At 37.1% G+C, this 17,591-nt stretch overlaps 1 protein-coding gene across 3 annotated transcripts in view; it reads left to right on the top strand.

Moving 5' to 3' along the window:
- The first annotated feature begins 8,814 nt into the window (after positions 1-8,814).
- LOC126183501 (protein SET) overlaps positions 8,815-17,591 on the top strand; it is a 64,687-nt gene continuing 55,910 nt past the window's right edge. For 2 of the 3 annotated variants that reach the window (XM_049925543.1, XM_049925542.1), the window contains exon 1: positions 8,815-9,159. In XM_049925543.1, coding sequence (XP_049781500.1) covers positions 8,899-9,159 — 261 coding nt within the window. In that variant the 5' untranslated portion in view covers positions 8,815-8,898. The remainder of the gene's footprint in view (positions 9,160-17,591) is intronic. The other variant, XM_049925541.1, reaches the window with a different exon arrangement.

The following is a 17,591-nucleotide window of genomic DNA, read 5'->3' as shown; positions in this document are numbered from 1 at the left end:
CATATATTTCTCTGGTCAATCTGATTTAAGATTTCTCTCGATACTTGTGAATGGTTTCAGCAACATGTCACACGCCATATTCTTTCTTAAACCTAGTTCTACTGAAAAAGTGCTCTACATTTACTGAACTTACTGTAGACAAGAAGTTACACATCAGTATTCTTCCTTCTTTTTATTCAGACACGTTGAATGTCTACTAGAGCTAATGAGGCATGGTTATAAAGCACCAGGGGGATCAGCAGGAAATATAACATGATCATCCATAAAATAATATCCTTGTACAGAGCTTATCTTCACTGCCATAGAAAAGCAGATGCATCATTCTTCTGCTCAAAACGTCCGGTGAGGCTGTAGCACAGGTATTTGGATAAGACAACTATGAACATAAGCAAGCTCATTATTCTATATACAAACAGGTTGCAGTTTATACATATCCCACATCTAAGACCTTTACTTAAAGCACCAGGTGAAGATGTGCATAGAGGCCTGTACTGCACACAAAAATGAAAATTGTTAAGCATGTTGGTGAACTATAAGAATGTCTTCGTTTGATAAAGTTTTCACTTGCATAAGCTAAACTTAACTGTGTAGCACATACATGTAGATACTTTCACTGACGTATTTATATTTCTACATCTCTATGCCACAATTCATTGTGTATCAGAAGATGTAGTTTCCATAATTATTCATGACTCCCACTTCTTCCCTATATGTATCTTAATTTTCTTATCTAACTCTTATTGATCTTACTGAACCTATCACGACTGCAGTATTCCACTTCACAATCTATCATAAACAACTACTCATAAAAAATCAAGCAACAAATTTTGTGAGAAGGCTTTTTTTTTATTATACTTATAACTCTCACATCTCGTTTTTCTTCCTTTAGGTAACATATTATGGACCCCAACAATCAGTTTTCAAGGGTAGTCACTTGTGAAAGCTGTAGGCCATTTAGATTTGCTGGTGCATTGCATTTTTGCAAAATTCTCCAACAAAAAAGCCTTTCATTCAGTGCTGCCACTTCCCTTCACCCTTTCCCAAAACCATACTAGTTTTTAGAGACTGTTCCACTTCGCATCAGCTCAAAAGTAACTACATGTGACAAAAAACACCAATTTATCACTAATTCTGTTGTCTGATATTATGACATCCCTCCTCCTGTTTCTACAGATTATCTTGCATCTATCTACATTTAAAATAAGCTGGCGACCACTACAAAATGCGGCAATGCTGCCTTAAATTCCTCTGGTATTCCTCGCAACTTTCTAACAATGTTTTCCTGCAGATAATAATCTTTGGGTTTTATTCACTCCAACTGATAAAACTGATTAGATTATTTGAAAAACTTGCAAGCCTTGTGATGTTTCCCGGGGCCACAACCTACAGTAATTTTGTTTCAGGTGGGCGACCATTGCTGAAGATTATGTACTAGCACTCATATGTAAAATACTCTTTTAGCCAATAACATGCAGAGAGAGAAAACGAGTTGACAATTTGCAACAGTCGGTAATCCTTTTGAACATATAAAATGAGAGAATCTACCTGTTTCCCTCAGTGAAAAATATCTATTTGAGCAAATGTCTCAAAGCTCCCACAGCAGTCTTTGATCTACTCCTTTTTTTTTTTTTTTTTTTAAAAAAAAAAAAAGGAGATGGTTATTTAGTACTGGCAATACTGAGAACAAATTTAGATGTTGGGGTACCCTTAATTCATACTTATGAGATACACAGAGGTGGAATGACAGAGCATTCCCAACACGTATTGTCAAATACATTATCTGATAGCTTTCCAATACGGTTCAACGGTTTTCCATAATATGTTGGATAACCAGCACATTTAAGAAAACTTACAACAAAAAGGGAACATTATCTCTTGAAGGTGTTTTTATGTGGATAGACAGATAGATACAAAGTCAAATATGAGGGTTTAAGTTACAAGTTCTTTTGGTTCTGCCCAATTTAACATTCATCACCCATATTCCACGAACTGTTGAAACCACACCATTATGTTATATGAATGTGATATGAAACCAAATAGTGCAGAAAAGGACAAGGCACACAGCAAGGTGGTGCATTGGTTAACACATTTGGCTTGTATTCAGACTGATGAGGTGACGTTTTCCTGTTCTGTAGTTTTCACAAAGCATTATTGGATTACTAGTTTCGGCAATATGTACTGCCATCCTCATATTTATAAAACTGGGCAGTGGTGGTTACAGTTACATCATACAATGCTTACACTACTCTACTACTCTGTCACATGAGGACTATACAATATACATAAAAAAGATTGAAGCATTACAATGACATGCCAGATGTGTTTTATGATAAGGTATGCATAACTTTGAGCAGCATGGCATGAACAAGACAGATATTATTTATTTATTCTTCACAGTTACAGCTATTATCTGAAAAGCAAAAATAGGTCATAAAAATCACATTTCCTCGGAGAGTAATAAATTTTGTATTAAATATTTATTTCTAATATGTAATTTTTAAAATACTACAACTATTTCTACTACTACAAAACTACAACAAAACCCTTAAAACAGTTACTCAACTATGAACACAACTATTCTAGATGGTTATTTCCACTACTAGATCCGCCACTATTCTGCCTCAATCAGCCGTCATTGCCTGCTGGATTCGCTGGGCACTGGGCAGCACATCAGCAGCACTTCCAATATAGCAAGTAATTTCACCCCATCACTGTCATGTCTTAAAGTCCACACTTCCATGATCATTTGCACCAACACAATGTAGATCCTTGGGACACTATTTCATTTGCTGGTCGCCAACCTCAGTTATCTTCTTGCCATCTGCAGAGTATGTTGACTAACATGGATGGCTGCATCCTGACTTATTGTTGCAGAAGCCTTCCTTGGCCTTTCTGGATACTGTAACTGCAGTATCCTCCAAGATGCACCACGTTGACTTGCTCCTTAGTGCTGCTGTGGAATCCAACAGCCTTAATACCTGATGTCTATTACCTGCCACATCTTCACGGGGTGTGCAGTCCACAATGTCTGTTCTGGTGTGCCCACTGCCGCAGATGCAGCAGTCATTCATCTGTCTCTTAATCCAGTATAGATAAATAGCATAAGGACCATGTCTAATCAAGTCATATATCAATCCACTCGAGGTGTTAAGAAATCTCATTTTTAATTGCTCCCTGATGTTAGGGAGAAATTCTTATGTGCTTGCAGTGCCCATTCATTTTGCCACAGTCATAATATACAATCTTTTACTGCCTTTTTCGAATTGGCCTCAGTCAAAAGCACCCTTTATAATTCCATTTGGTTGCCTTTCTTTACACAGTAAAAGGCTCCCCTTTTCCTGATTTCCCACTCCAGTGAGAATATTCCTAGAATTACTAACAAAGCATCATTCAGGGTAGTGCAGTAGGCACCCATTAATACTACTGCCCAGTTTTATGGATATGAGGATGGCAATACATACTGCCGAAACTAGTAGTCCGTTAATTTTGTTAACAAAGCGATCTTGACAAATAAATTGGTTATCAAAAGAAGCACTCACCGTTTATTTCTTCTCACTAATGAGGCTGGCTTCACAAACTGCAATCTATGAGCCCAAAAACTCATACCATATCCTACAACTGATGCTAATATAGAGTCTTGATATAGTCTGATTGTTTTCAAGGAAAGCCAAAACTGCCTATCTGCAATGGTTCTAATTTTATTCATGACATTTGGAAGATACATGCCACATCTTGCCTTCGTGATATAAAGCCATGTTGGCTGTGACAGTTTCTGAGAGAAGGTCGTCAGCAACTTACTCACAGCCAACATGTCTTTATACCACAAGCGGCAATGTATGGCATTTATCTGTCTTGTTTTAGCCATGCGTACTCGAAGTTTTCCATACTTTATGACAGAACACCTGACACGCCATTGTAACACCTCGAATTTTGTATGCACATTGTCTAGTTCTTATGTGACAGAGTGGTGTAAGCATTGTATGACATAAATACCACTGCCCAGTTTTATGGATATGAGGATGGAAATACATACCGCCAAAACTAGTAGTCTGTTAATTGCGTTACCAAAATGATCTTGACAAATAAATTGGTTATCAAAAGAAGACTAAAACACAAAATTATCGATCACCTCCTGCACTGAATGATCATGTCATGTAACCGTAATACCATTTACTGGCACTGTCTTCCTGACATCTGTCTCTATCAATCTCTGTCCTCCACCTATTGCAACACTCTTCTAACCTTTTTTCCTGCCACCCACTTTTGTTAGGTTTGTAGGTGTACAGACAAAACCACACTGCCTTCTCAGCAGACGCCTGTCATGCTGCCCTTACCCCGACCTTTCCCTGAACCCCAATGTACCTTTGTGTGCAGCTGAGAAGGCTTTTCTTCTTTCTTAATCGTATGTATGCGCACCTGACAAAGAATGTAAGTGCGAAAAGGTGATCTACAGCAACATGCAACATCTTTCATTTTTATTGAGCAGCCTCCTCCTCATGTCACATAACTGCTACCAAAACACACTATGTTTTCTGCAGCTACTTACACTCATGAGTTAACTTAATTTGTAGAAATGTTGACAAGTGAATCATTATTTCTTTCATATGTTTATTTACTGCATTTTACACAGTTGACCAATTTCGGCCAGGCCACTGTTGAGTGCTACAAGTACCAAAACATACACCATTTAGGCATCCTCATATCATGGTTCCCAATATCCACTATGGCAGATGGAAGAATAGACAACATTGTATCTCATTATAAGTAACGAACATTGTCATTTCAGAAGTTAATGAGCATACTCAACTTTATAACACTAGTTACTGAAAACCGAGAAACAAAATCACGATGAAGCTTCCTGACAGATTAAAACTATCTGATGGACTGAAACTTGAACTCCGCACCTTTGTCTTTTGCAGGTAAGTGCTCTACCAGCTGAGCTATCCGAGCGCAACTCGTGACCCATCCTCACAGCTTTACTGGAAGGAGTGCTAGTCTTGCAAGCTTCACAAGAGAACTTCTATTATGTTTGGAATGTAGGAGATGAGGTACTGGCAGAAGTAAAGCTGTGAGGACGGGTCTTGAGTTGTGCTCAAATAGCTCGGTCGGTAAAGCACTTGCCTGCAAAAGGCAATGGTCCAGAGTTTGAGTCTCAGTCCAGGACACAGTTTTAATCAGAAAGTTTCATATCGGTGCACACTCTGCTGCAGAGTGAAAATTTCATTCCAGAAACTCGCAATGACCATTGCTGTATTCCAGTGACTATTGTTTTAAAGTTGACGCTTACATGAGTATGCTCTCACTTTCAAAACAAATATATCCTTTACTTATAATCAGATATATTGCTGTTCATGCTTCCACTAGCCACAGTGGATATTTAGAGGTATGATATGAGTATGCCTACTGAGAGGAGGACATTTGATATCTATAGCACTTGTTCATGTTTCCACCTGCTGTGGTGGATATTAACACCTATGATATGAGCATGCCTAAATGGTGTCACGATTTTGACACTATTAGCACTTGAGAGTGGACTGCAGAGCCAACATTCAATAAATATGAATTCTTGGAAATCAAGCAATAAGAGTTGAGGTGCAAACACTCCTCCGACCTTCAAGAGTGAATTTATTTTTATATTTTAAATATTATTCAATCCTAGTGAACAAACTTTTTCCTGTTTTCTCCAGTCTCCCATAAGAATATCAGGCCTGTGATACTAGAAAATCGAACTGAAAGTGTGCATCAGTCTCAGCATCAACTCTCTTTTCTTCTTTTATGCCTGTCACAGTTTTAATCCAGGTTAACAGAAGCAGGTAAGCCATACAATCACTAGTAACAGGCATTAGCCAAAGGCCTGTTCTAGAAAACAAAAATATTTGAATTTGCCAGAAGATATCAATTACAATCAAGGAAAACCTAAAGCAGGCTAGCTAAAATAAAATGTCCTGTCCGCAAACAGGAGACCACTATCTTATAGGTGTGGCTACCAATAGCCTTGAAATCAGTTTTGGTTGTGAGAGGCATTATTGTTTCAAATATAATGAATATAACCTGTGGTAGATTAAAGAAGCTGTAAGCGAAAGTTCAAGGTTCAATCTTTTATCATATTCTATAACTCTGGATTACAATAACCCCCCTCCCCAACTTGAAAATTGCACAACTGATGAACAGTATAAGGACATAATATCCACGGTAATACTCACCAGAGAGTTCTCTATTCTGTAATACACCATTTCTAAATGTATATTATTAGTTGTTTATACAGAAATGAGTGTTAAATATGGAGTGAAAGCTGACTGTCACAGATTCTTGTTCCAAGTATAAATTGCTACATCAGTCACAAAACAGGATTTATTGGTCGACCACAATATTATTGCACCCTGGGGGGTGGGGGGCGGGGGGGGGGGGGGGGGGGGGCAGGGTAGAACAATGCCACTCAAGCTGAACCTCTGCAGTAATAGCTTTTAATTCTGTTTGACTCTTCAGCTCGTGCATACTTTCATGTACATGCCAATAAACAGTACTAACCTAGTTGCAGTATACTTTTCGAAGTACCAACTCATATATACAGAAACTGACTTTTCTCGCTTGACAAAAAACAAAAATTTACCAAACGTATTTACATTTCCTCTACTGTTAAGGATTCTATAATAAAGAAACTGCAAATGCTTCCTGAAAAATTTCCATGTTGTGTCAACAAAAGTTCCAGAAAGGGTGTTGTCCTGTCTGAAAAACTCTGAATACTACACATAGAAAACAGAATCATTGTTCACACAGAAATGGAAACCTTTGTATTCATCACCAAATCAAGTCAACATTTTACTGGTGTCCTGATGATAGCTCCAAGTAGTAATGCTATAAAACATGACATGGCCATATTTGCTTTTAATTGTACGAAGAACTTTAAGCTGTCAAAAACAAATGACGAATATTATTACATCCTTATACCTACTATTGCAGTTTTATGTGGGCAGTCTATGTAAAGTGATATTTTGCCTTGGTGTTATCCTACAGCTCTTCAACTGTGTGTAATTCCCATAGATAAAAATATGTATGACGACTTAACTCATGCTACAGTTTTTATTTTTTACTATAACAGTCTCTGTTAACATAATTCAACAGCACAAGAATATACATAAAGGAATCAAAGCTAGTTATGCCACTGCCACTATTATGCCATTTTATTTCACATAGAAAACCTAACAAACATTTAGTCTTCTGTATCCGACTAAGGGATTAATGGGAGAGATAAGTCTTCTAGGTTTCTTCCTATGGGACATTGCGAGTTTAATCACATTCTCATTTTGTCACCCAACCAAGAGGCTACTAAATATATTTTGAGAAACTAACAACAGCGAAATAAAACTTATTTTAAATCATTTTCTCTTGTAAATATTTTCTTGTGTTACACAATCACTAATGGGTTTCTTTACTTTTTACTGTAAAACGTACAACTTTACAATAAAATAAAAAGCAACTCACTGATGATGGGGTAATGGCAATGAAACACGTACTGGAAAAATGCGAAAGTAGAAATTGTTTTTCGCATGGCGAAGTTATTAAATATTTATTTTATTATTAGGAAAACACGAACGTGCAGTAATTCAGTGATCATGAGGTTAATCCTAGCTAAACGTGTTAAATTTTGGAACGTCAAAAGTTTAAAGAAACTAGACAAATTACTGTATCACTACTCACAAACTGCACTTTTTCATGGCGAGTTGTTTACTTGTGCATTATATGGACTAGGCACGAACAACAACTTGCAGATTTAAATTTAAGTAACTGAGCTATCGTTATTAACTCGCGGTGTATATATCCTTATATTATTGCTGTATTATAAAAACTGACATACATTATACCGGTCACAATCTTGATGCATTAAACGAGGTGTTGATTATCGCAGGCACTTTTACATACACCTACACGGAAATCTAAATTTAGTTGGCCGTATATACATGCAAGTGTTGTAAACAAAGGTTCGATTACATATAAAAGATGCATCACAAACTATTAGTGATAGTGTCACGTGTTAAAAAAAGTATATATATATAAGGAAAGCGCTACTACGCGACACCAAACAAATGAAATAACCACCTTACGATTCACGTGGATATTGCCATAGTAATTTATCAACAGCACATACCCAGTATTCTTGTTCCACTGTTGCCGTCACTGTTCGAAGTTTCTGGCCGCCCATATGTTTCACCAGTATTTAACCTTTTCGTTTTTGGGGATGTATCACTTTCACTTGCACTCGATGTACTCGAAGAATAATGCCTACCCGTTGCATCATCAACATAACCAGATTTCGACAGTTTCTTGTAATCGTGATGCACCCGTTTCCTCTTCCCATGAAGAGAACTTGTTTCCTGCTGCGACGATAACTTGACGTCGTTTAGTTCCTTCGCACTGCTACACAATTCTTCAGAAACATTCACTGATGACGCCGTGGCCAGTAACCCACTTAAATTCCGGCAGCTATTTTGTCCGCATCTTTCGACGTTTTTAACTGATTTTTCTTTTTGCAAGTCACTTTCTGTGATGGCCGATTCACTAACTGCACTGTCATAAACATCAGTTTTGTTTGTATTTACATTATATTGCTCACTTGACACGGTACGTCCACATCTCTCGGATGCCATGTTAAACAAGATGAAAAAACACTCCCCACTCTATGTCGGATTTCAATATTTTATAACGAATTACACTATTGGATGGTTTTCCAGCGCCTGTATTTGCTATTGGTCCTAAGTCGCCATATTCCCTCAGAAACAACCATTCCTGACGTAGCTCTGTAAGCGCGTAGGATACTGCTTATTCGTGATCAGTGTGGTGTTTGAACAGTACTCCGAGTCGCTGCAAAGCTGTGTGGTTGATTCGTTTGTCAATTTAAAGATGTCTTCAACTGGTGTGACTCCGAAGAAACAGAGGAAATCGGAAGGATCTGCAGAAACGGAAGAAGACAGGGACTATGACAACGAGACACAAAAAGCATTGGAGGAGATAGACGCATGTCAGAATGAAATCGATGCTTTGAATGAGAAAGCTAGCGAGGAAATCCTGAAAGTTGAACAGAAGTACAACAAACTGCGAAAACCATATTTCGAGAAAAGGAATGAAATCATCAAAAGGATACCCAACTTTTGGGTAACTGCTGTATCCTTTTAGTACAGTGTTATTAAGGACACGTAACATGGATGTTGGTTATAGTGTATCATAACGTGTTTGGCCTTGTGCGCCATGTTTGTTTGTGTTTTTAGCGTGTGTAATATTTTAGTTTTTAAGGGAAGTGAAGGATTTTTTTCGATTTTCCAGCTACGGATTCGATAATTTTATTTAATCGGCGTGTCTAGTTTAGCTCCATAACTCATAGAAGAGTGTAAATACTCTTTTAAAGTAGGATGTACAAGTTGTGTAAATGCCGGATGAACAAATGAAACCCTATGTCATTCTCCCGCCACAATCATTTGCAAGGCTTTTTGAGGAAATTTTAGTTTTAAAAAACACTTTTCACCAACATTTCCTGTGAGCGCAGATCCTAATGTATGCGTACTAGCACAATAGCCCATGTTCCTGCTACCATCACTGAGTCACGTAATGTCTTCACTGTTGTATGCGTAGTTATTCAGTGTGATAAGACAAAGTGAACCTACAGTACCACCTGTTGTAATTGACAGGCTTTTGAAATTGGAAATAATGTAGACTTGCCAGTACAGCATTCTTTTTGAAGGTAGTAAGTAAATGTTCGTATAAGGCAAGCATTGATATGTGGAGTGTGAGTGTTCTCGTTGCTCTGAAATAATATCCACCGTAAATCCGCTTCGTTGTGAACTAAGGAAAGCTTTGTTTTATAATTCTTGACACAGTGTAATGCTAAACACTTCGTCGGAGTATCTGTCTTTAGTTGGTATCGCTATTGCCCATATATCTCAAAACTTGCAGTACATAACTCAAAAATGTATATTAAACATCCTGATGATGTTGTCTGAGAGGACTGAAATACTGTTCACATATTATACACTGAGTATGATCACATCTATAGACAGTTTATCATCTTGAATAGTTTTCTTTCTCCACAATACAAATTTGCTATTGTTCAGAGAGATGGACATTGGGTGATATGTTGGAAAAGTATTGTTTCAGCGTACTTCCACCTATTATTAAAATAGTGTGTGAGAAGACACTGTGGTAATACTATGCACTTGGCTTTGGAGGAGAGTCATAGAGATGTAGGTCTCCCATGGTTTCCCTAAACCTGTTAAGGAAATAACCATCCTGTTACCTTTAAAAATGTTAATGCCAATTTCATTCCCAATCTTTCATCATTTCAAACTTGGGCTCTGTCTAATGATGTCGTTGCCAGGATGATGAACTATAATTTTCCTTCCTTTTGTTAAAAGCTGTCTGGCAGTGTTTTATGATGATATACCGGATGTCATCTCACACATACTCAATATGGCGATAGGGCTGACAGTCGTAACATCTGAAGAAATTGACAGGTATGATAAACTCTTTGAATAAAACAAAAGTGTACACGGGTGTTTCACTCATACATATGTCTAGTGTGTGAATAACTATGGATTTTTTTTATGGGCCTAATGTACTGTTCTGTACTTTAAAGCTCCTTTCTGTTCCATATCCAGATACGGTAGTGTTTTTGCAAGCCTCTAAGCAGTTATTTTTATAATAATAACGATATTGGTGACTGAATATTCATAGATTCAGCACTATCAGTCAGATGACTTGGGGTAGTCACAGAGTGTGGGAACCACTCTACATCTACAAGACTACTGTGCAGTTCACACTGTCTGTCATTCCTATCCTGATTGACGTGTGAGGTAAAGCAAGCCTTTCTGTGGGACCTCTGATTTCTCTTTTTTATTACGATCATCATTTCTCCCTATGTAGTGGCCATCAGCAAAATATTTTCTCATTTGGAGGGGGAAGTTGGGGCTTGAAATTTCGCAAAAAGATGTCATTGCAATGAAAAACGCATTTGTTTTAATGATTGACAACCCAGCTTACATGTCATATCAGGGACACACACTCTCCTCTTTCACGATTATACAAAATATGCTGTTCTCCTTTGAACTTTTTTGATGTCTTCCTCATGATCATACAAAACATGCTGTTCTCTGAACAGTTTTTTTAGTTCGTATGTAAAACTGTCTTTGTTTTGCATTCCCAACAATATTTATGTCATCGTTCCAATTTAAATTGCGTGTAACTGTAATCCTTTTGTATTTAGCTGAATTGACAGGCTTTATAAGTAGGTGAGTTATTGTGTAATCAAAATTTAATGAATTCATTTTAGTAGTAATGTTGACGACCTTGCACTTTTTTTTTCTCAGTTGCAGCTTTTCACACCATCTTCTCATTACTTTATTAGACAGTAAATGAAAGCATCATCTGAAAACAAGATTCTTCTTAGATTGTCCCCTGAATCATTTAAACAGGCTTTTGAAGCAGAAATGGTCAATATAATGGAAACAATCATTTGAAGCAAAAATGTCTAACAAAAATGGCCTCTAAAAAGCATACCTGACAAGTTAGGAGTACATGTTCATCTTCACTATTATAAGACACATCTCTTCTACTGAACAAGTGCTCACGGCCCTTAAGGTATGCACATTTTAGAACCCATGTTGACTAGACTTATTCTTGCTTTGAATGATCATTACAGTTATATCCATAAATACTGACCTTTCCTCATACGAAACCCTGTATTCCTTGGGAATGCTAGATGTCATTTCTGTTTTACTCGATGAATTTGTCAGTTACTATAGACTTTGACCATTGGTACAGGAAATAGTGATTCCAGTAGCACACGTGCAACTGTACATTCAAGTAGCATGCGTGCAGCTATACGCCACAGGCACACAATTTTTCAGAAACTGTATCGAAAGGCTTCTGGAAATCTAGATATATGAAATCAATTTGAGATTCCCTGTTGATAGCACTCATTACCATTGGTTGGTTGGGTGGGGAGGGGGCCAGACAGTGAGGTCATTGGTCCCATCGGATTAGGGAAGGATGGGGAAGTAAGTCGGTCATGCCCTTTCAAAGGAACCATCCCAGCATTTGCCTGAAGCAAGTTAGGGAAATCACAAAAGACCTAAATCAGGATGCAGGCATGGGTTTGGACTGTCATCCACCTGAATGCGAGCCAAGTGTGCTAACCAATGCGCCCCCTCGCTCAGTTATTATTTCATGTGTATAAAGATCAGTATTTTCTGAATCCGTTCTGACTATGTGTCAATAGATTGTTTGCATAGAGGTAATTGATAATGTTCAAATCTGTTATATGTTCCAAAATACTACTGCAAATAAAAATCAATGAGATGGGTCTGTAATTCAGTCGATTACTCCTATTTCCTTTCGTGAATATTTGTGTGACTTGTGCAACTTTCCATTCTTTAGGTAGGCTAAGTATATTTTATGCCAGTGCTTTTTGTATATCCATGTCAATTAACCTATGATATAGAGCTCACACGCGCTTATGTTATTCCAGTATGCACTGTAAAAGTGTTTAGAGAGCAGCCTCTTTTATAAATAAACCAGTGTTTCAATTCTCTACCAATAGGCCTATATTGAAGCCTGATATTTGCTTCTCCAGCAAAAGAGCTTATTTAATAAATTGTTCCCAATGTCAAATCTCTGAATTATTACTCTCGAATCTTTGTATGGTTGGACACTCCTGTTGTGACTCATCGCATGTGGAATCAAAGGCTACTATTTTCTTAACTTTCGTAAAGAATACAACTTCACTTTCTGTAGGTTAAAAGGTAGCTTCATCTGTTCACTAACTGGCATTGGTGTGGAAACGATGCAAAAGTATTTCAGAACTTGAGACACAAATGTCCCCCAATTAGCCTTATCCATGGCCCTTAAATACTCCATGCAAAAGATTCAGCTTTGGTCCACATGATTGATATTTTCAGAATCCAAACTTATTTCATTGTATGTCATTTTAACCCTTAGATATGTGTGGAGTTCTGCTATAATCTGAAATTCCATTGTGGACCTTTGAGTCCTGGACCTGTATTGAGTTTTAAGGTAGGAGTTAACATAGTGAGTACTCCCCCTTCTCCCCCCCCCCCCCCCCCTTTCTCTCGCCTCTCCTAACCCCCTTGCTTTCTTCATAGTTAAAATATGTTATTCGTACATAACTTAAATGTTACAGTAATAAGCATGTTAATTACAAACTATGTAGGAAAGTTAATCCAACAGCAATAGAGAGTTTTTTAAACCTTGTCAAGGAACAAGAGCGGCAGGATGTTTAGTGTGCCGATAACATAGATGATAAATATAATGCTTTCCTTAACGCATTTCTCATGCTCTTTGAGAGTTGCTTTCCATTAGAACATTCTAAACGGGGTGCTAGCAGTAATAGGCAGTCCGGGTGGCTGACTAGTGGGATATCGGTGTAGAACAAAGCAGGAATTATATCAAAATGTTAGAAGTAGTCACAATCAAGCTACAGTAGCCCATTAAAAACAGAGTTGCAAGGTGCTTAAATATGTTATTAGGAAGGCAATGAGTATGTAGTATCCAAATAGAATATCTAATTCTCGGGATAAAATTAAAACCATATGGTCAGTTATGAAGGAAGTGTCTGTTCAGCAGCAAAAGGTCGACGATATACAGTCAGTTCGTGGTAAAAATATTTCTGTTACTAATAAATCAGATATATGTACAGTATTTAACAATTATTTTCTGAGAATTGCGGGTGAATTAAATAAAAAATTAGTTTCTGCAGGGAATCATATAACACTCTTGGCAAATGCCTTTCCGAGATTCATGTCTCAAATACTCCTCTGTGACACAGGGAGACCGAGTCAATAATTAAATCACTGAAGACTGAGGTCTCTCATGGTTATGATGGAGTGTCTATCATAATATTAGAGTGCTGTGCCGTACATGTTAGTCCAGTATTTAGCCATATTTGTAATTTATCCTTTAGGGATGACCAGTTTCCTGAGCTCTGAAATTTTCCCGGCGTATTTCTTCTTCTAATATTAGAAGTTTCCTGAGCGATTAAAGTACTCAGTAGTAAAGCTGCTTTATAAAGAGGGGGAAAGGGGTAATGTAGATAATTTTAGACCTATTTCTATGTCATCAATGTCTGCAAAAGTTACTGAAAAGGCTGTGTATGTAAGGATAACTGATCATTTCATATCACACAGTTTGCTATCAAATGTACAGTTCGGCTTTAGAAGTCATTTAACAACTGAAAATGCTATATTATCTTTTCTCTGTGAGGTACTGGATGGGCTAAACAAAAGGTTTCAGATGCTCGGCATATTGTTTTGATTTTACTTAGGCATTTGATTGTGTTGATCACAAAATATTGCTCCAGAAGTTGGACCATTACGGAATACGGGGAGTAGCTCACAATTGGTTCACCTCTTACTTTAGCAACAGGCAGCAAAAGGTCATTATTCACAATGTTGATAATGGCTGTGATGTGGGGTCACTCCTGTTCCTTATTTATATAAAGTATTACGGGTAACTCTAAAATATTTCTGTTTGCTGATGACACTAGCTTAGTAGTGAAGGATGTAGTGTGCAACATTGGCTCAATTTCAAATAATGCAGTATGTGACCTAAGTTCATGGCTTGTGGAAAATAAACTAACACTACATCACAGTGAGACTCAATTTTTTATAGTTTCAACAAAACCTGACGTTTTAATTTCACAGAATGGGCATATGATTAGTGGAAAATGAACAGTTCAAATACCTACATGTTCAGATAGATAGTAAGCTGTCGTGGAAAGCCCACGTTGAGGATCTTGTTCAAAGACTTAATACTGCTATTTCTACTATTCGAACGGTATCAGAAGTGAGTGATCATTCAACACAAAAGTTAGTCTACTTTGCTTATTTTCATTCACTTATGTCGTATGGTATTTTTTGGGGTAACCATTCCCATTCTAAAAGGATATTTTTGGCTCAGGAACGGGCAGTAAGTGGGGTAAATTCACGAACCTCTTGTTGACCCCTGTTCACGAATCTGGGTATTTTGACATTGGCCTTTTCTTATCTACAATATTAACTTATTCCCAAGAATAAACAGCTTTCACTCGATTAATACTCTGCAGAAATCAAACCTGCATTTGGATCGGACTTCTTTAACTCTTGTGCGAAAAGGTGTGCAGTATACTGCTGCATCAATTTTCAATAAGCTACCACTCAAATTCAAAAATCTTAGCAGTAATACAGGCGCTTTCAAATCGAAACTGAAGAGTTTTCTCATGGGTCACTTGTTCTATTCTGTCAAAGAGTTCCGTGGAAAATTAAGCTGATTCTTATTGTATTGTCAACATTTATTTTTATTTGTTATTACTTTTATGTTGTAATTTCATGTACTGACACATTCCATGACCTTGGAGATTTACTCAGTTATTTGGTCCTACAGAACTTGACATGTAAGTAAATAAATAAACACATATGGAGTAAACATGGACATTTGCCTGTGCTACAAAACAGTGTATTACCACAACTTTTGTCATTTTTGCACTCTTTGATTTTTCCACTTCACTCAGGTTGCCACCTTCCACTCTAACTTGGCCCTTGGGCCATGCTATGGATCAGTCTGTCGGTAATAGCACACCCTAGCTGCCTTTTAGTGATTTCAGCTGCATTTTCAACAGCTCTAGTACTGATACCTATGAGACTTGTCTTTGCAGCCACATTGTAACATTAAAGTGTTTGTAGTTGGTGAAGGAGCATGTAAATGTAGAATTGCAAATTTCACCTTTTTATCTATTTCTTCTCCACAGTTGTTGGCATTAATTTATTGTGCCTGACTTAACTATGACCCAAACTGCTAATGGCTTTGGGGAGGTACTGTGTGGTGAGCTTTCTGGTGTTGCAATATGGAATGTGCTTCTCATAGAGGATAAGATGACTGGTATTAAATATTCCTCTTGCAGAAAAATGCATTTCCATTAAAGTCTGCATCCCTGTGGATTTATACTTTGATTAAATTAAACTTCCTGCCCTCTACTAAAATTGCATTTAACTTGCTATTTATCACATGTAAATAAAACAAACTTAGCAACTGGTAATATTTCGTGGGGTCTTTCATGTTGACACACATTTCTTGTCAGATAAGGTTTGAACCAGTTTTGAGCATTTCCTGTGTTGTTGTAATACTGTACTCTTAATTTACTCAAAAGCAAGATTGATTTCCACAAGCAGATGTCTTTAACAAACCATGGACATTTGTAGTAGCATGTAATTATTTAAAGATTTATATAAATTATTGTATAAAAAAAAAACTTTTTCAGTAATGAAACCCTTCAGTGATTCAAACTACAAATTGAAAAATACATAGAAGTAAAATAGAATGGTAGTATAAGGATATTTTTGTCATCTTTCTTGTATTTAGTCTTAACTGCGGCATGATTATAAAGAGGAGTTGCTGGCTGCTAACACTTGCTCTTTGAGGAAGTGGATGTCAGACTACAAATCCAGAGACCTAGGATTCAATTGTCAGTTTTTTGTTAGACTTTTTTGATAGCAGTTTGCTTGTGCTTTAAAAATATGTATATAAACCCTACTTGTAGGTATGTTTAATCTGAGTTAAATTTGGGTCAAGGGAACAGGGACATTTATCAAACATGGTAATAATACTGTTTGCTAATAAGATATAATTGTCATTTATGTCATTAACACTTATTCATCTTTCCAGCTTCCAGATTATGGAAGTATTGTGACATACTCAATTTTTGAGCCCTGATTATAATGAATACGTGTAGTTAACTTATAGGCAAGAGTGTGGTGGTACTCCTCTTCCTCATTCATTTTGGTTGTGGTGGTAGACAGCGTAGTGTTAGGTTAGGATTAAGTTGGAAACTTATGAATGGAATAGAAGTAATGGAATGGAATGAGATAGGTCTAGGTGGTCAAATAGTTGAGGACTGGCATGAATAGCTACACATATTAGCATACTACTTACATAATTTGGGAAGGTGCACCAGACCCAGATCGACTCCACCCGTCATGCTGAACATCCTGGATATATTTTTTGTCAGTTTCCCACATCTGAAAATGTCAGTGGTCACCAAACATTTGTCACAACAGGCCAGATAACTGACAAAATGACAAATGCAGAGCGGGCATCACCATTCTGTAATATATGTGCAAGCCATAAATAATTCTGTGGGAAGGAAGATGAAAAACTAAATTCAGCATTGCATATTAACCATGAGTAAATAGCATGCAGTGCACAAAAAACAAGTACAACTGATTTATTTATTTATTTACTAAAAAAGTTATCAAAGAAAGTGATGTTAGGAAAAAAGGTACATCAGACCTAGTGTGCACATATGACTCTCAATAATTAAGCAGCAAAAAAAAAAAATGTTTGTAAGATTTGTGAAATTGTTTGGATTTCAAGATATCATCAATGTTTAGTTTGCATCTAATCAAGAAAATTGCATTCCAGTGTTCATCAGCCAATCTCGTTCGATGTGCTGACATAACACATCTTATTTTTGAGAATGTTTGCTCACAGGCATATGTTGTTCCAAACACCAATGCTATAACGGTTGAGTGGTAGGGGTCAGTTTTTAGCTCCTT

This window comes from Schistocerca cancellata, chromosome 4, assembly GCF_023864275.1.
Source record: "Schistocerca cancellata isolate TAMUIC-IGC-003103 chromosome 4, iqSchCanc2.1, whole genome shotgun sequence".
Taxonomy (NCBI): Eukaryota; Metazoa; Arthropoda; class Insecta; order Orthoptera; family Acrididae; genus Schistocerca; species Schistocerca cancellata.
The sequence above is the reverse complement of the archived record's forward strand: the minus strand, read 5'-3'. Positions and strand labels throughout refer to the sequence as shown.